The sequence below is a fragment of the Crotalus tigris genome, unplaced genomic scaffold, assembly GCF_016545835.1.
Source record: "Crotalus tigris isolate CLP2741 ecotype Arizona unplaced genomic scaffold, ASM1654583v1 scf7180000024337.5909745, whole genome shotgun sequence".
Classification (NCBI taxonomy): domain Eukaryota; kingdom Metazoa; phylum Chordata; class Lepidosauria; order Squamata; family Viperidae; genus Crotalus; species Crotalus tigris.
Window position 1 is genome coordinate 3,953,230 of NW_024100507.1, and position 20,471 is coordinate 3,973,700.

The 20,471-nt window shown below is 37.9% G+C and overlaps 1 protein-coding gene across 10 annotated transcripts in view; it reads right to left on the minus strand.

The window, feature by feature from the left end:
• The window catches only part of CEP112 (centrosomal protein 112), a 312,867-nt gene that overhangs the window by 206,165 nt on the left and 86,231 nt on the right, over positions 1 to 20,471 (minus strand). For 8 of the 10 annotated variants that reach the window (XR_005554525.1, XR_005554526.1, XR_005554524.1 and 5 more), the window contains 4 exons: positions 19,805 to 19,934; positions 13,943 to 14,035; positions 12,844 to 12,903; positions 7,225 to 7,304 (listed from right to left, as the gene is read on the minus strand). Coding sequence is in view for 6 of the 10 variants with exons in the window: in XM_039325512.1 (XP_039181446.1) it covers positions 7,225 to 7,304; positions 12,844 to 12,903; positions 13,943 to 14,035; positions 19,805 to 19,934 (363 nt within the window). In the remaining 4 variants the exon portion in view is untranslated. The remainder of the gene's footprint in view (positions 1 to 7,224; positions 7,305 to 12,843; positions 12,904 to 13,942; positions 14,036 to 19,804; positions 19,935 to 20,471) is intronic. The other 2 variants (XM_039325514.1, XM_039325516.1) reach the window with 2 other exon arrangements.

Here is a 20,471-nt window from a genome sequence, read left to right on the forward strand (position 1 = left end):
TGAGTAAAGTGATACTGAAAAAAAATACATGCCTGATGCTTCAGCTAATACTTTCCTTAAATCTTAACTTATAGGGAGATGATTGAAATCCCTGGCTTAGTCAGAAAATATGGCTTTACAATCCTTGCTAATCTGAATACTTGCAATTAATAGCTGATTGTGGAAAACCAAATTTATAGCTGCTTCTCCCAGTCAGAATCACATCATCCCTGCTTCTTACAGGTAGAGGACAATTTGTCTGATCATATGAACGATTGTACTTTTTCCAGTAAGTAATGTGATATCAGCTCTTATGTTGTAACTCTCAATATATAGTAACTTAACTATATATTTTGCAAGACAATGTTAACCTATTGTTCATTTGTTCCTAGCATAAGAAATGAAATGGAATTATAAAATCAATCAGATTAAATGCTATGCACATTTTCATCTAATCAATTTCATATCGTATGAGCCTTTTTTTTCTTTAGGGAAATTGACCAAGTCCTTTATTTTAATTATTATTTTACTTAGTAAATCCAAGAACTATAATTAAAATAAAATTCTACATAGTTCTGAAAATGCTTTCGTAATAGTGAAGAAAGAGTGTATTAATGTCCTCAAATCTTATTCCATATGTACTTATAAATATTCTAAACTTTACACATGTGTGTATAGTTTACACACATGTATATTATATTACATGTGTGCTAATCATATTCGTGGAACAGCTTTATTTAGAGAATTGATAGAAACATTACAGAAAAATGGAAGAGCATAAAGTTATATGCAAGTAGTTCTTGATAATATGGCCTCAAGGGTCTTGGAAAAAACATTGCATTGTATCTATGATGGAATAGCGTATCACTAGTTTTCATTACAAACTCACTTGTTCTTTCATTGTAACATAATGCCTACAGATTACCTGAGATACTCACACAAATTTTATTTGTGAATGTAAGCTATTCCAAACCTATTTCATGGCAATATTTTTTGAGTTGCAACTGTACAAGAATCTGTCTTCAGGTTTTCAATGAATTCAGTCATCAAGGAAAATGCCTTTTTGAGAAGGAATATCATTAAGAGTTCAACTAAAAAGAGCAATGTATTACGGCAAACCTTCCATCAGTTGCTACAGCATGCACTTCTTCATCTGTTGGGAGAATGGGAAGTTCTACAGACTGGAGTGAAATATATCCATTCATAGAAAAAATACTGACTTCCATTGAATTGTCATACAGTAATCAGCCATCCCCGCCAATTTTGAACAGTCTGAACCTATCATGCTTAGAAGATCATTTGAGGCAGGTAGAAGAAAAGTTGATGTAAGAACAGAAAAGTTAAATGGATACATCTAGTAGCTTTTCCCACATTTTGCATCTCTCAAAATGTCTGTGTGGATAGTTCTATAGATAATATTGAAAAAAAAATGCATAAAATCTGCCTGTCACAAATGAAAATGGTTTATTTGTTCCCAGAAAGATTCTGATCTGAGCAAGTAAAATCTGGTATAAAGGCTTCTAATGCCCTCAAAATCCAGGGAGAAATCAAAAACCAAACCAAACCAAAAATTACTTCCCTCTTTTCTCATTAAATACAAAATATCCCAAATGGAACTTTATAGGGAGAGGATTCTTTACTAGTGGACAGCAAAAAATTATGCATCCAAGTATTTGTGTCATTTTATTTGTGCCTATTAATAGAATGAATGCAAAAATATTAATCTAAATGAAGATATACGTAGCTGAAGAAAAGACTTAATGGATTTCAAATCTGTTTTAAAGTGCAGAGAAGAGGCGGGAAAGCTCTTATCTATTATTTATTAACATTTGAAGCAGTTTAAATGAATTGGAGATTTCAAAGGATAAAATTAACAACAAAACCCAGTATGTATTGCATCTACCTGATTCAAACAACCCCAAAATATCAATACCCAATGCCTGTTTAAAGAGAGACTTAAATGCCTCCTGAAGGGCTAATATGGAGAGGAACCAGACATACCTCTAGGACCAGGTTGTTCTGGGAGCTATTACAGAGCAAGGCCTTCGGGTCCATGTCCTTCTAAATACTTATAAGAATGTTGTATCTTTTATAAATTACAGCTTTTGTGTCCTTCTACTATGCAGAAGCTACTATTGTTGCTTTTTGATCCCCTGGACTGTTTAATGCTACCAAACTCTAATGGCGGTATGAAAATCAAAGTCAAACCTAAGGTAAAATCATGCACTTGGAGAGTATAAGGAACTAGCAGAATACAGAAACATACTGAAAGGAATATAAAACAAAAATAAAACTTTCCTACAGGTAGTCCTCCACTTCCAACCAACAACCATTTGAAGTTATGACAGTTACAACTGCTCTTAAGTTATAACTGCCGCACTTCCCACCACAGAGATATGATTGCATTTTCGGTGCTTGGCAACTGGCTTACCGCCAGGGTCCCATCATGAGACTGTGATTTGCAATGAAATGTCCATTGGCTATGTTCACTTAACAACCACATGATTTGTTTAATGACCATGGTGACTCATTTTACAACTGTTATAGACACAGCTGTAAAATAGAGTAAGAACACATGGTGCCTCAACTTAGACACAATGACCAAAATTCTGGGCTTCATTGTGATTGTAAGTCGAGAATTATCTACATTCCTGAAAACAGGAACAAAATGTCCTTTGGAAGCATCCTAGCTCAGCCATTCAAAATTAATGGATGTCAATAAAATATAAAAACATTTGTTAACAGAAAATGTCTCAGCTTATTCCTTGAGTATGGAACTGTACTATAGAAAGGTACAATAGTACCTTATTCTTTTCCATTAATCCCTATTTAATTTTAGAGAATTAGTTTTGAGAATCATCTAGATATTGCGCCAAAACAAAGAAATAAAACTTAATTGGCCTCAAAACTTGTGTTTGCATCCAACTTTTCAGCCAGCAGTATAGCTAGCCTGAGGCTGAAACCCTGAACTCTTATTTAGAGCTGAAAAATGTTCAACAGTTAATTGGCAAAGGAAACTGTAAGAGGAAAAAAATCTTCAATTTACCCAAAATGAATTTTTTGATGGGTCTGGCAAGGAGAACTGTCAAAGTACTAATCTCTTCTATATCCTCATCTCTTCCAATTTATCACACTGATTTGTATGCCCATCCTGTCATTCATGAGAATAAAAGATAGAAGTGCAAAATTATAGTGGCAGCAGTCGAAAAAGAAACCATAAGAAAATTCAAAAGTTCTGCTGTGGAATTAAATTTGATAGGTAGGGATTTGAATTTATAACTGTGCAAGCTTATAAACCAACTCATTCACACCACTTTGCTAAATCTTTTGGAGGAAGATACTAAAGGTAATAATCATAATTTTTATTATGGTCACTAATCATCAAATCAAACCACTGACTTCATAAAAAGAATAAAAGGAACGAAACCTGGGGAGCCATGACATAGAAAAGAAAGCATACATGTTATCTAGAGGGAATAGTAAAAATGCTTTCAAGATTCACACATTTCTAAGGAATCAACAGGAGCATTTACCACAGATACAAGTATAGATAGTAAGCTATTAAAAGTAAAACCTAAATAATATGAATAAAAGGACCAAATGAATTAATAAAAATATTTTAAGAGCAAGATACTAAAATGCTGCCTAAGAAATGAGGCTCAATCTGACTTCTCTACTTGGTAGCAAACTTGATCTAAACATTGAGAAAACTCTTCCCCCTTCAGGGAGTTAAAATTAGATCTTTATCCTACCTACTTGTTCCAGGAGGAAAACATCCCTTGTGAGGCTTACAAGTATCTCCCTTTTTGAAAGCAGAAAAGTTATTTTACATAGATTTTTATGGAGTCTTTTTTGCTCTTTGAGTTTGGTTGTTTACTTGCAGATGTTTCATTACCTAACTAAATAACATCACAAAGATTCTGCAGTTCAGCCCTGAGCTACATATAGGTAGTCCTCGACTTATTGTAGGTAATCCTCAACCATTCGTTTAGTGACCATTCGAAATTACAGCAGCACTGAAAAAATTGACTTATGACTGTTTTTCACAATTACTACCACTGCAGCATCCACATGATCATGTGATCAAAGTTCGCACACTTGGCAACTGGCATATATTTATGATGGTTGCAGTGTCCTGAGGTCATGTGATCACCTTTTGTGGCCTTCTGACAAGTAAAATCAATGGGGAAGATAGATTGACTTAACAGCTATGTTACTAACTTTACTGTAGTGTTTTACTTAACAACTGTGGCAAGAGAGGTCATAAAATGGGACAAAAGTAACTTAACAGCTATCTCACTTAGCAACATAAATTTGGGGCTCAACTGTGGTCATAAGTTGAGGCTTACCTGTATATTCTCTTCTATAGACTCCTGTTAATAGAGCTAGTGCCATCCTATCCTTTCACCTTTCTTTCTTGTGACAAATTTAGCAAGCATACATGAAGATATTTGATTTTTCAGAGGTCGTTCTGAAGTATAAATTGTTAACAAAACATTCAAGCCATCATCTTCTGGGCACTTTTTTTCTTTAATTTTAAAGGAAAACTATGTGTTTTGTAACAGTCTGCCCACTTAAAAAATAAAAAAATAAAGGCAATCACATTTCCTATTATTGGAAAAGGCCATATGGAGTGGAGGGAACCAATGCAATCAATAGCTATTAAGTCATACTGGTCTACCATTTTCAGGATCTTCAGGAGAACTATTTAACTCATTTTTTGCATCTGTCTTTACACAAAGGGAAAAAACAGACCAACCTATCAAAAATAGTGCCATAAAAAACAAAACAGAAACACAAGTTAAGATAGGCAAGAAAATCGTTAGGGAGCACCTGTCCAGCCTAGATGGGTTCAAATCGCCAGGACCAGATGGATTACACCCCAGAGTTCTCAAGGAACTGGCAGATGTGATATCGGAGCCACTGAACTATATTTTTCAAAGATCCTGGAACACAGGGAAACTACCAGAGGACTGGAAAAGAGCTGATGTAGTTCCCATCCTCAAAAAAGGAAAAAAAATGGATCCAGGGAATTACAGACCTATCAGCCTGACCTCAATACCTGGGAAGATCCTGGAACAGATAATCAAACAACGAATCAACGAACACCTAGAGGCAAACAAAGTCATTACTAAAAGCCAACATGGGTTTGTCAAAAATAGATCATGCCAGACAAATCTTATTGCATTCTTTGACCAAGTGACAAAATTAGTGGATCAGAGGAATGCTGTGGACATAATTTACTTGGACTTCAGTAAGGCATTTGATAAAGTAGATCACAACCTACTACTTGACAAGATAGAAAAATGTTGGGTAGACAGAACCACCACCAGATGGATCCGTAGCTGGCTGACCGGCCGTACTCAGCGAGTGGTCCTCAATGGAACTGCATCTATATGGAGGGAAGTGTGTAGTGGGGTGCCCCAGGGCTCTGTTCTGGGCCCAGTACTCTTCAACATCTTCATCAACGATTTGGATGAAGGGATAGATGTGGAACTCATCAAATTTGCAGACGACACCAAGCTGGCAGGAATAGCCAACACTCCAGAAGACAGGCTTCAGATACAGAAGGATCTGGACAGACTTGAACACTGGGCACTAACTAACAAAATGAAATTCAATGGTGAAAAAAAGCAAGGTTCTACATTTAGGAAAGAAAAACCAAATGCACAAGTACAGCATAGGTGGCACCATGCTCAATAGTAGTAACTGTGAGAGGGACCTTGGAGTCCTAGTAGACAATCACCTAAATATGAGCCAGCAGTGTGCTGCAGCTGCCAAAAAAGGCCAACACAGTGCTAGGCTGCATTAACAGAGGGATAGAATCAAGATCACGTGAAGTATTAATACCACTCTTCAATGCCTTGGTAAGGCCACACTTGAAATACTGCATCCAGTTTTGGTCACCACGATGTAAAAAAGATGTTGAGACTCTAGAAAGAGTACAGAGAAGAGCAACAAAGATGATTAGGGGACTGGAGGCTAAAACATATAAGGACCGGTTGCGAGAATTGGGTATGTCTAGTTTAACGAAGAGAAGGACAAGGGGGGACATGATAGCAGTATTCCAATATCTCAGGGGCTGCCATAAAGAAGAGGGAATAAGCTATTTTCCAAAGCACCTGAAGGCAGGACAAGAAGCAACGGGTGGAAACTAATCAAGGAGAGAAGCAACCTAGAACTAAGGAGAAACTTCCTGACAGTGAGAACAATTAATCAGTGGAACAGCTTGCCTCCAGAAGCAGTAAGTGCTCCAACACTGGAAGTTTTTAAGAAGAGACTGGACAGCCATTTGTCCGAAATGGTTTAGGGTTTCCTGCCCGAGCAGGGGGTTGGACTAGATGACCTCCAAGGTCCCTTCCAACTTTACTACTATTTATTTATCAACTTATTTTATAGAGCTGTAGAATTTTCCATTTTTTCTTAATACAATCCCTTCATCTTAAATATCTCATCTATGAAATCTATAGTGATTTCTTCAGGCCTAGCCACCCACTCCTATGCCTAATTTATTAAACTTGGGAGATTTGTTTTCTTTGAACTGACATTGTAGACTTTTTTGACTTAGCTACTTAAGCACACTCATGTAGCAAGTATAAAATAATATAATCTGCATGAATATTTGTATTATTAATCTATAAAAACTTCACATGTAATTATTAGGATGTTCAAACTTTGCATTAATTTATTTTAGATTTACAGACAAAATCTAGTCAGCAAACAGAAAATTCTATATAAAACTACAACAAATCCATGAATTTTAGATGTAAATGGAATTAGAATATCAGTAAAATACAAGGACTACAGATAGTTCTTGAAATACAACCACAATTGAGCCCAAAATTTCCAAAAAGACATTGTTACGTGTATTTTGCCCCATTTTACAACCTTTCTTGCCTCAGTTGTTAAGTGAATCATTGCAGTTGTTAAGTCAGTAACATGTTAAGTGAATCTGACTTTCCCACTGACTTTGCTTGTCAAAAGATTGCAAAAGATGATCACATAATCCTGGGTCACTGCAACTGTCATAAATACATGCTAGTAGCCAAGTGTCTGAATTTTGATCATGTGATCACAAAGGTATTACAATGATCATAAGTGTGAAAAACGGTCATAAGTCACTTTTTCAGTGCTGTTGTAATGTTGAATGATCACTTAACAAATGGTTGTAAGTCAAGGACTACCTGTATAATCTTTCTTAAAACCATCTGAAGAAAGGATTTCATAATCAAATATTCTTTTTACCTCAGAAGATCTTCCAGCTTCCGTATCTTCTTGTGTGATTCTATTCTCTCTTTATCAAAATCACTCTGAATTTCATAAATCTAATTTTTAAGAAAAAAAAAGATAAAGTGGAGTTAATTCTAGAAACCAATTGATGAGTGACAAACCCACTATCATTCGGATTTGGGGCTATTCAGATTAGCTCTATAACTGCAATCTCTGCAGACTTCAGAGTTTGGAAATTACAGCAAATGAAGAAGGCAACAGACTAAGTATTAATAAGTAGAGATCAATACTGCAGGACTTCACATATTGTAATTATCTGTCAGAAATACTCTAGTACATTCTACACTATATAGACTCTAAAACCCCTTCCTATTACAATTTTATGCTCTAACTCTAACCTAATTGCAAGGTTTTATGGTTGCAATGTTTTTACTATTGCTGTTTAATAGTGAATTATTTTTGTTTTGTTGCACTGTGACTTTTGTTAAGACTTTTTAGTTACACAGAAAATAAATTACACATCTAAAGAACTGTTTTGAATAATACTGAAGTCCTGCTAATAAAATTACATAACTATGTTGCTGTATCTAAAATCCTAAAATGTAATACGCTTGCACTGCAAATAATATGGACTTGAAAGTTCCTTTTCTCTTTTTGTAATAGCTGTTTTCCATACTGACAAACCACCTCTGCAGCTGAACAATGTCTTTTCACAACACAAAAAGCATGATTATTATTAGATTTGTACAGGTATGGTACATATTTGAAATGTGATTATTGAAATTTGGATTGAGAATCTAACAAAACCATAGCTGTTTTCAGAATAGTGTTCACATTACCTCTACAATCAATGCTTAATTATAATAATCATGAAAGAAGCTAAATGCTGGTCACACAGCCAACTGTCTTAATAAAGTGTGACTATTCCATTTAACCTAGTTTTATTTAATCTGACTGGCAGGGACTTAAAGAATCCTCAGAGTTGCAGTCCTACTAAATCCTTGTCATCTTACCAGCTTCAGCTTTCAAAGGCCAGAGAAAGGTGATACTTTATGTAGTTCAGTTTTAAAAAACACAAAATTAATATTTATCAATATTTATGTTAAAAAATTAAACAGTTGAATTCTAAATAGCAAATAAAATCTATTTACAATGATATTGGAATTCTGATAGTGTGATTTAGCAGCATTCACTTCCTATCTCTCCCTAATTCCAAAGAAAATAAATTCAAAGAAACAAATAAACAGTTTTCCCAAAGATGCTTTTTCACGAGGCAACTGGACTTTCTTGGGGTTTTTTGTTAAGAGATTTCACTTTTCATTCAAGAAGCTTCTTCAGCTCAGTTTATTTCTAATGCACACTCTAGACAACCTGGATAATCTAACAATCAAAATTAACAAATTAAAAACTAATATTCAAAATGATATGAAAGTAACCGTGAGAGGGATCTCAGAGTCCTAGTGGACTATCACTTAAATATGAGCCAGCAGTGTGCTGCAGCTGCCAAAAAAGCCAACACAGTGCTAGACTGCATTAACACAGGGATAGAATCAAGATCACGTGAAGTATTAATACCACTTTACAATGCCTTAGTAAGGCCGCACTTGGAATACTGCATCCAGTTTTGGCCACCACGATGTAAAAAAAGATGCTGAGACTCTAGAAAGAGTACAGAGAAGAGCAACAAAGATGATTAGGGGACTGGAGGCTAAAGCATATAAGGAACGGTTGCTGGAATTGGGTATGCCTGATTTAACGAAGAGAAGGACGAGGGGGGACATGATAGCAGTGTTCCAATATCTCAGGGGCTGCCACAAAGAAGAGGGAGTCAAGCTATTCTCCAAAGAACCTGGAGGCAGGACAAGAAGCAGCAGATGGAAACTAATCAAGGAGAGAAGCAACCTAGAACTAAGGAGAAACTTCCTGACAGTTAGAACAATTAACCAGTGGAACAACCTGCCTCCAGAAGCGGTGAATGCGTCAACACTGGAAGTTTTTAAGAAGAAACTGGACAGCCATTTGTCTGAAATGGTGTAGGGTTCCTGCCTGAGCAGGGGATTGGACTTAATGACCTCCAAGGTCCCTTCCAACTTTATTATTATTATTATTATGGATCATCACACAGTCAGCCAGATGTTCAGACTGGATTTGGCATTCTGTCTACCTATCGAGTACTTACCCAGAACCTGGGATAGGCAGATGTGGATGTTTGATGGTATTACAGATATTGTCGCAGGATGGAAGCAGTTCCTAGTAAGGCCGCCTTTTGCAATTGACTAATAGCAAATCTGTCAATGCCAATGGTGTTCAAGTGGTGCTCCAATTGTTGTTGTTGTTATTATTATTATTATTAATAAATCATTATGTATCACAACATTTTTATAATCACAGTAAAACTAAGACTAATACTGAACCTCTAAACCTGATAACCTTACTTTTAACTTTATTTAATTTCAATAAGATTATACCAAATCTACCATCTAACTTTACTAACATTTTCAAAAGTTTTTAACTTTTTGCTCACCAAAGCTCTCTAGGTAGTTACAATAAAAGGTCTGCTTTATTAAATAAATTTTCAATTTTTTAAAATATATAAAAAAATGTTGGAATTGGAGCATGGCAGAGAACTCTATAACAAGGTTTTCAGCCTTTTCACAGATTGTACCACTTTTAGGATATGGCAATATTCGAGTACCACCAGTCGCCTAGCAAGATGTCAAAAACTTGATGACCCAAAAAAAAAGGGGGGGGAGTAATAAAATACATGTAGTCCTTGACTTACAATAGTTCACTTAGTGACTGTTCGAAGTTACAACGGCACTGAAAAAAGTGACTCATGACCATTTTTCACACTTATGACCACTGCAGCATCCCCAGGGTCATGTGATTTACATTCAGATGCTTGGCAATTGATTCATATTTATGATTGTCAGAGTCATGTGATCCCCTTTTGCAACTTTCTGACAAGCAAAGTCAGTGGGGAAGCCAGATTCACTTAACAACCATGTTGCTAATTTAACAACTGCAGTGATTCACTTAACAAATGTGGCAAGAAAAGTCATAAAATGAGGCAAAACTCATTTAACAAATTTCTCACCCCTCCTCCTTTTATATCTTCTCCTCTCCCCCTTTCTTTTATATCCTCCTCTTCCCCTTTTTATACCTCTTCTCCCCCCTCTTTTTATATCCTTTCTCTCCTTTTATATCTTCTCTCCACCCTTTATATCCTCTCTTCTCTCCCCTATCTTTTTATCCTCTTCTCTTCCCCCTTTTATATCCTCTCCTCTTTTATATCCTCTCCTCTCTCCCCTTTTATATCCTCTTCTCCCTGCTTTTATATCCTCTCTTCTCTCCCCTCTTTTATATTCTCTCCTCTCCTCCCCTTCTTTTATATCCTCTCTTCTCTCCTCCTTCTTTTATATCGTCTCCTCTTCCCCCCCATTTTTTCTCTTAGGTGCACCTCCAGCTGACTGCTCTCCTCAAGGCTGCGCTTCTCAGTCTCTGTCTCGCCGTTCCCTTCTCTTTCCCCCATTGTCTTATTCTTTTCTCCCTCTCCCGCCAAAACCTGCTCCTTTTATAGCCTCTCCCCTCTCTCTCCCCTCTTCTCTTCCAGGTGTGCTGGAAGCACTGATCATTTGTAGATGGGTGCGCTGATCCTGGGCTCTCAGCAGAACCCAGGCAACATTTCAGACAGCTGTAGCTGACTTTCCCATAGGCTTGTGTGCCACTGCTGCCACTTCATCTCATCCACTTTTACACTTTTTTTACAGTGCTTTTCAACCCGTTGTACGCGTACCACCTGCCAGGTGCCGATGTACCACCAGTGGTACGCATACCACTGGTTGAAAATCCCTGCTCTATAATATATGAAGCAAGTCTTGAAAAACATGCAAACAGGGTGGAGTATCAGGGAAAAGGGAAGTAGAGATAGTCCTCAACTTACAACCATTCATTAAGTGACCCTTCAAACTTAAAGTGGCATGAAAAATGTGACACAACTATTTTTCACACTTAAGACCTTTGTAGCATTCTCATAGTCACATGATCAAAATTTGGACGCTTGGCAACTGGCATGTATTTATGATAGTTGCAGTTTCCCGGGGTCACGTGATTACCTTTTGTGTCCTTCTGACAAACAAAGTCAATGGAAAAGCCAGATTCACCTAACAACTGTGTTACTGCAGTGATTCACTTAACAGCTGTGGCAAGAAAAATCATAAAGTGGGGCAAAACTCATTTAACAACTGGCTTGCTTAATAACAGAAATTTTGGGCTCAGTTGTGGTCATAAGTCGAGGACAACTATAGAAAACAAGATCCCTATCCTGCTGAGTATGACAGAGGTTCCCAACCCCCAGGTCGCAGCCCAGTAGCAGGCCGAGGCCTATTTGAAATTGGGCCATGTGAGTGGCTGGCCACAGTGGCAGGCTGGTGGACACTTGCATGCGTGCACACCAACCCGCCACTCATGCAAGTTGAACTGCACGTGTGCACCGGCCCACCACTCATGCAAGGGTTGTATGTGCATGTTCCCCTCTCCTCTCCCCTGCCAGACCGCCAAGCCAGTAAGTTTGGGGACCACTGGACTATGACATATAAACAGAATCACAGCAAGAGAGGAGCTGGGACAGGTAGTGAGGGACTGTTTATCATAGGGCCTTAAACTCTAGCACCAAGAACTGAAACTAAGCTCTGCCCTTAATAGAATCTGCTTTAATACCCTTTATACTTATAGAAAGAAACATAGGAAAATGAGGCAGATCTAGAACAAGGCATTCTGGACCAAGATCAGAGTTTCCACTGTAAGCAACCAACCACTACCAAATGAAGAGGGTTATCATCTCATGGTTCCTAGCCATTGTAACCAAAACCAACTCACAAACCTGAAGGGGAAGGCAAAGAATACTGAAGGGATAGGCAAGATAGTCCAGTTGAGACACACCAGAATCTCAGTCTTATCCATATTCAGTCTTTACTGATGAAGTAGGCAACTTATCAATGTGTCTAAAAGGTGTTACTATAGGGAGAACCACACATTCTCATTTATCTTAGGAAAAAAGCCATTTGGAAGCCACTGATACCATTTGGAAGCCACTGATACCATTTGGAATTCATGCAGTCTTTAAAGCCGGACTATCCGATTAGGCAATCAAGGGAAAGGCTATACAAGGGGGAAAAAATTACAAAAACAAAAGCAGCACTTTAGAGGGCACCTGCTGAACAAAGAAACATCATGGAATACACTGAGGTTAGAATAAATGAAAAAAATAACCACAGAGATCTGACTGAGACCAAGATAAAGCACTGCCAGTGATGCTCATTGCCAGTAACCCTGTCAGTTATATCTGGTGATCAAGGATCTTAAATATTGCTGAACATGACTTTTTAATATCTATGATATAAAATTCATTTTTATCTGAACTTTACTGAAACATAGCCAAGTACTAATATATTTCTCAGACAAAATATAAATGTTCTGAAAGGTTCATTCTTGCTCAACATTTATTTTTAGAGTTTCTACATTTACCAATTTTATATTCTCTCTGCCCAATACTCCCATATTATGGTTTATATAAGTAAACTTTTATGGTTTTAACATGATATCCTGTGTAGACAAAAAGTATTTCTTGATTACCTTTTTTTCATGAATTCTCTCTAAATCAGTTGTTTCTTGTAGAAACATTTGCTCTTGTTCCTGAAAATAGTTGAGTCAATAAAATTACCATTGTGATTATTTTCATCATAAACTAAAATATAATCCTAGAAATTATAAGTCTTGTATACTCAATGGGAAGATCAGTAATGTTAGAATAGGTAATAGATTTGCCAAGGAAAGGGATGGGAAACTGAATTGAAAATCTCCTCAGTTCTAATCTCATACAAAAATTATGCATATAACCTTTTTGTTGAAAGTATGCAGAATCAATCTTGGCCTTTTGCCTTTCCCCTTCAGCTTATTGGAAAGTTCTTCTTTTCCATCTTTCCTCATCTCTTTTTTTTCCTGAGGCAGTTTCTACCACCACATCATTCCTTCAGCCTCTATTGCCAATGTCTCCCCCTTTTGAGGTAATCAGGGCCTTTCTTTAAATGGTTCCACCCACTCCCCTGCCATATATAGAGGCATGCTAGCATAGTAAGGCATATATATGCAGGATATACAAAATGTGATAGCTATCCAATGCAGGTCTGCCTCAGCTGACCTGTTAGAGATAGTAATTGGAAAGTTATGGACTCCTGATATTGTAGAATTCTATATGCCATCTAATACAATCAGACCAAAGAATGCTGAAAGATGTAGGTGCAAAAAATTTGAAAGACCCCTGCTGTAAGAAATGAGAACAGAAGCCAAGAATGCTTACAATGTAGCCCCAAGACAATAGATTTATGCTAATGCACTAATTTATATAAATGTTAAGATAGACAGGATGATAATTTTCAACTTCACTGAATGCTTTTTCTTTTATTCCACTGATAAGCACACTTTTCAAATCATTTCAAGAAAAAAGAACAAAAGAAAAAAATCTTTAAAAGCTTTAGCCTGAAATAACAAAATATTCTATTATTTTTCCTCACAATATTGTCAAGGCCTCCAGCAAGTCTCTGTCTCTCTCTGTCTCTCTCTCTCTCTCTCTCTCACACACACACATGCACACATGCACACTCCTCCCTCCCCCCCCCTCTGAAAAAAACCAGAAAGTGCTCATCATTCTACTGAGTGAAAAATCAGGGCTCACCTGCAATTGTTGTTGCCTTTGATGGTCTGATTCTACTAACTGTTGTTTTAATTGAGACACACACTGCTTTAAATCCTCTATCACATCAGATGTCTATAAAGATTTAAAGAAAATAGGAATGTTGGTCTTCAATTCTTTTGGCAGAAATAGCTATACTTTTCAAAATTATGCTTTAAAAGATAAAAGGAATGAAATACTCCAATCACCCTAGAAGGCATGCTAAGAGTCCCTCCTTTCTGAGACGTTTATGCAATTTGGACTGGACAGCAAGCTATCTCTGTACCAGCCAGCTTATTATGGAACAATGTCTTATTATTTCACAAAACTGCCACAAGCAGTCCTCGATTATGACCACTTGCTCAGCAACTGTTCAAAGTTACAATGGCCCTGAACACAGGGATCTTCAGAGTTCCAGCCATCATAAAATGTCCCCAGTCATGTGTTTGCAATCCAGGTGCTCTGAATTTGGCTCACAATTACCAAGTCACAACAGACTGCCATCACATATCATGATTTCCAATAATCCCTGTGAGCTACCACAAAATCAATAGGGAGGCCCGTAGGAAGTTATAAGTCATGATCAAGTGAAGTCATCATTTGACAAAGTACAATATGCTGTCCTTATTTAATTAGAGGAACTGGAACTGCTGGAATTGCCATCACTAAGCGACAGTCATGTGACATCTTGTTTTACAACCATGTCACTTAGCAACAAAGTTCCTGGTCCCAATTGCTGTCATAATTCCAGAACTACCTGTAAAATGATTTTTTGTTGTTGTTCATCAGTCAATTCCACTTGATTGGCTGTGGTTGCTTATCTATGAATTTATGGTTTTTTATACCTAGGCATTTGTATAATTGGTTTTGCTTTGTTACTATACTCTATGCAACCTGCGGAGTTGTTGGATTAGTTAAAAAATATAATAAATACTTAAATAAAAGGCATGAAAGCTTTTAAATGCAAACCATGTAATGTGATATAGCCACTGACTGGATACGCAATTTAGAGATGCTATCTGTTCAAAGAAACTGAAGTCTTTCTATGCTAACCTACTAGATATAGCTGTGGAGGGAGAGATGCTTCCAAAAGATATGAATTGAAGTACATTAAGAAAGGATGCCAGATGCGGGTAGTTCTCAACTTATGACCACAATTGAGCCCAACATTTCCAGTGCTAAGCAAAGCAGGTAAGTGAGTTTTGCCCCATTTTACAACCTTGAATCACCACAGTTGCTAAGTTAGTAACACGGTTGTTAAGTGAATTTGGCTTCAATGACTTTGCTTGTCAGAAGGCCACAAAAGGTGATCACATGACCCCGGGACACTGCAACCATCATACATACATGCCAGTTGCCAAACATCTGAATTTTGATCATGTGACCAGAAAAACGGTCATAAGCCACTTTTTTCAGGGCCGTTATAACTGTGAATGATCACTAAATGAATGATTGTAAGTCAAGAACTACCTATATGCTCATAGATAACTGTTAGTGACAGTCTTTGAGTGATCTACTAGAAATATACTCCCTTGGCCTCATATACTCCTGGTGTGCTTTAACTCAGAAAGGTGGCTGGAAGTGGATGATCAATTTATTGAGAGTGGCAAGGATATCATTCCATGCTGCACAGTAGAAGGCAACGTTAAGCCACTTCCGTATTTTACTATGAAAACCAAATGAATAGACAAGATAAAGTGACTGAGTGTCAGATGATGGGCCCCTTGGGTCCAATGCAACTTAATATGCTATTGAAGAATGTCTGAGGATCTTTCAGTACACTAGTGATGCTTTTGATGTAGCTAGATTAAAGATTTTCAGACATTTAGTTGATGTTGCCATGCAGGGAAAGAAAACCCAAAGCTACGAAGACAGTACTGCGATGGGAGCATGGAAGGTAAAAAAATATGAACGCAAGGAAGTTCAGTGTAGTGAAATATAAAATAAACTGACATCTTATAAGCCATCTATCAACTGAAACAGACTGGAACTGGATATATTAAGTCAGAATATTAAACTGTTTACTACTCAGAAGACAAAAAAAAATGACACTGCTTTCATAATAGGAAGGATACATTAAAGACAGTACATTATGGATACAAAGTAGTCAATGATCAAATAATTTTAATCAGTTTTCACAGACAGCTCTCTATTATGGGTATTTTAGGTTTCATAACAAATACTTTATCAAAATTAATAACCAGATCCAAGTATAATTTGGTAACATTATTTCAGGGAAGAAAGACAGTGTGATAAACGTAGCCAAAGGAGAAAAAAGTAGAGGAAAGGTAAAACCAGAAGATAAGGATTAGAATGGCAGACCATATTTAAGGTATGTCAGGCGAGAAATTCTGAGAAATGTTTAACTGTCAAGTATGAACAGAACTATACTGCTACGTAAGAGGTTAATAGGATAAAAAAATTACCAATATATTAAAACATTGATATAATTAAAATGTGGTGATAAAATGCAAAAGGTGTACAGTAAAACAATAAAGTTCTACCTGGAATAATTTTAGTATGATTTTTATTATTTATTTATCACATTTTTATATGACCCATCTCACCTAAGTGACGGCATTTTACAGTACAAAATTAAATTTCAGAAACATAAATAACAAGTAAACACACAAGAAAAAAGGATAGGAAAAAAATGAATCAGACAAGAAGCACGATTAAAGTGTGAAAACAAGAAAAAAGTAAAAAGAATGGCTTCTGACTTTTAGTATATAGATATAAAATAATCCAACTCTTGCTCTAAAGTAAAGAATAGTCTATCTTACTTCCATAATCCCATATAATTCTAATAACCAAATCCCAAAATCAAAATTATGTTTCTCTTAGTTTCTTGCAAAAGTCCAAAAGTGAAGTTCTACTTGGAATAATCTGAGCATAATTGATTGTGCTTGTTTAAAGCTTTGTAACTGTCTTCTATACTCATAATTTAAGGATATATAAAGGTCTGAGAGGAAGTAAGTATAGTAATCATCTGTTGTCTCCAGCACTTGCAGTAAAAAAGAACTATAATGTTGTTTTGAATATTCTTGTAGAAGTAGCAATGGGAACACATTGTGCCCAGCCATTAAAAAAAAAAACCTTTCCTCAACTTAAGACGAAATGAGAGTGTACTCAAAGTTCCCCGGGACCTGTATCTAGTAGGATTCTGGTGCTTTGAGACTGTGAATTGACTTCAGACAAATATTCAACATCATATCACTTAATCTTTGCAACATGTTTCCCTGCCATGAAGAGAGAGGATGGGAGTATTGTGAGTTTCCTCACCATTCAGGAGACCAAATGAACTCCTCAATCTCAGCCTCAACCCTACCTTCTTCCTGCCTACTGCTGCTTGCGCAGCTACTCAGCTGCAGCCCGGAGATTGGAGGGACCAAGATGGAACGGCTGTAGTGACAGGAGCAAAGGCATGGCAGAGATGGGAGACCGGCAGAGGTTGAAGTCAGCACAGAGAATCAACCCAGCATTGGGAGCCACCCAGAACTTGTTTCTACTCTACTAGCCAGCATGAACCTCTGGCCACAGATTGGGGGGCAGCAGAAGCAGAGCCAAGCCAAAACTGTCATTTGGAGCACTGAGTGACATGATCAGGACAAGGAATCAATGGGAGATGGGCAGCAGGCCCAGAGTTTAACACAGTGTCTGTCGGAAGGGGATGCAGGCCTGGAGGCTGCACCAGAACATGTGTGCTGAGGGAGGAAGGCCAGAGAAGGCATAGCCAGAGGAACCAGCCTGAAGTCATAGCTGGAGCCAGCCCAGAAGGACAAGAAGGGGAGACTGAAGGCAAGAACTGGCCAGAAGCCCAGAGAGTCAACAGGAGTCTTGGCAAAGAAATAAGCGGCACAGAGTCTACAGACTAGGAGGAGGAGTACAAGGCCTAAAGACCGGAGATGGGTTTGGTGACATCTTAAGGTAGGTCAGGCCTGTGCTGGCAGAACACCCAATAATGCTGGAGGCCAGAGTTCAAGGCCAACATGGAGCCCAGAAGTATAAATAACTTGAAGGGTGAGGCCAGACCATCTGAACAAGAATATTGGCAACAACAGGCTTTCTCTAGGGTTGACAGAGAGAGGCTAATGGGTGATTGGAGGGGGGCACAGGAGTCCAGGGACCCAAGGAGATAGTAGGTTAACCTCTAGGGTGACAGCATAGGAGTCACCTGAGAGCTTACCTATTGTATGTTTGCAACCCTCGTCTGGATATGAGATAGGCAGGGTGGGTATATGAATGTGGTCCCCATCCAAGCTGGACAATGGGAGAGACCATCTTATGGTGGCCACATTGAGTGTCTATGGAGTTGTGAAGATTAAGGACTCCCAGCAGCACTGAGAGCTACAGCCAAAGTGCCACAGGAGTACTGAATCATTGGATGAGTTGGTAGACTGGCAAAATGGCAGGGCCAGTAATACCCAGTGGGTCAGGGAGGTAGAAGGGAGATAGAAGACCTCCTCACAGGGTTTAGGGTGGGGCAACCAAATCAATGATGAAAAGTAGAGGTAGAAATGGGAGCCAGAGGCCAGGCCATTACAAAGAAAGGTACCCCTGATGCTTAATACTTAATACCAGTGGTGTGTTCCAACCCTCCAAGCTCATACACAGACCCTGGACAGCAGATCCTTGAAGTCCCAGTCCTTTGGCTGCTGCTGATGAATGCCAAGTCAGTTAACAAGATCCTCTTCATTTGTGACCTTATTGGTGAGGAACAAGCTGACCTGCCATGCATTACGAAGACTGGTTGACACCAGAAGGGGTAGTTCCCTTCTCAGAGATGTGTCCAGCTGGGTTTGGGGTTTGTTTCCAAGCAGGGAAAGGGGTATAGCAATTGTCATACAGGAATCTCCTTTGACCATCAGGGGGCCATGTTTCCCAAGTTTCAGGACTTGAGACACTGTTCTTGAAGCTCATGGGATTTTGGGATTTTTGCTATTCTGCCAGCCTCCCTGCTGCATAGCAACTTTCCTGCCTGAGCTGCTGGAGGCCATCTCAGAGTTGGCAGTGAAGGCCTACTTCATGGCGGTAAGAGCAAGGAAACATCACTATTTCTCCACTCTTATTGCATACACAGAGTGTGGCCTCTGGCCCAGTTTAAGGTCACCTGATTCCTCTTAGGAAAGAAGGGCTCAAATGAACATTTATAGGGTCATGAGGAGGAATTTGTCCAGCACTTGATGAATAAAATCACTCACAATTTGTTCTCAGTTGTAGACCAAGCATGGAGTGAGGTCCATTAGAGATGCCCAGGGAACAGACTTGCCCAGATATCTGGAAACACTTTGACTCTGTTGCACCTGAAGAAATGGACAGGCTCCTTGAGGGCTATTAGTGCAACTATTTCTTTATTAGATCCTTCACCCTCCTGCTTGGTAAAAGCTTCCTGGAGGGTGAATTGCAAGTAGGGCCAGGCAGTAATTAATACATCACTGAAGGAGAGGGTATTCCCAAAATCATTGAAGGAAGCCCTGGTTCATTCATTCCTTAAGAAACCTAAACAACTTTCCATCCAGTCTCCCACCTCCCCTTTTTAGGGAAGGTGGTGGAAAAAATGTTGCACTGCAGCTCCAGAGGGTCCTGGATGAAATGTATTATTTGGACCACTTCCAGTCAGGTTTCAGCCCCCGTTATGAGGAAAATGGCGTTGGTCACACTTGTAAATAATCTGTGGTGGTAGTAGGATGGAAATAGTGCAACCATTCTTGCTCTTCTTGATCTCTCAGTAGCTTTCAGAATGAATAAAGGTAGTCATATTTATGAAGGATATGCAGGATTTAAATTTCAGAAATTAACACTAAGAATTTTTTGTTTGATCCATACAGTATTGTTAGTTAAGTAAAATTATCCATCCACATCTACCTTCATTGCAGAAAGAGCATGTTCCCTCTTCATCAAATTTAGATCCACTTCATACTTGCTTTGTAATTGTTTAATGTTCTGTTTATGTTCTTCCATCATGCGCCCTCTTTCCTTCTGAAGTGAATTATGCCTAAAAACATTTGATTACATAACATAGAAAATACAGAAGACATAGAAGGCCACAGAAGACCTTTTGATTAAACTTACATGTATCTTTATGTTTTCACACTTAATAATCTTAACAAAATCTGAATTGCATTTATAAAATTATATCTAGTGAAGGCTACTATATTCCAGTATCAATAGCTGCATATGATTCATTATGTATAGTCAAAATTATACAAAATATACTATGCATAAAATATACAGTAAATTTAGTTCAATCAAACCATGATCTAGATGACATTATAGAATCGCTAGAGAAAGATTTTTTTTCTCTGTATCAAAAATAAGTAATTTAAATTAGATTATCATGGCATATTTTGCTCAGGTTCATTTCATTTGTTTGTGAAATAAAACTTTCCCAATTATTGATTACTTCTGATGTTACAAGCCTTTTCATTTTTCCTCAATAGACCAACACAGGAAACCTTCTACAAGTTATACTTTTCCATCACCACCTCTAATTTCAATATTAAAAAAAATATTGGAATCAGAAGACCTGATT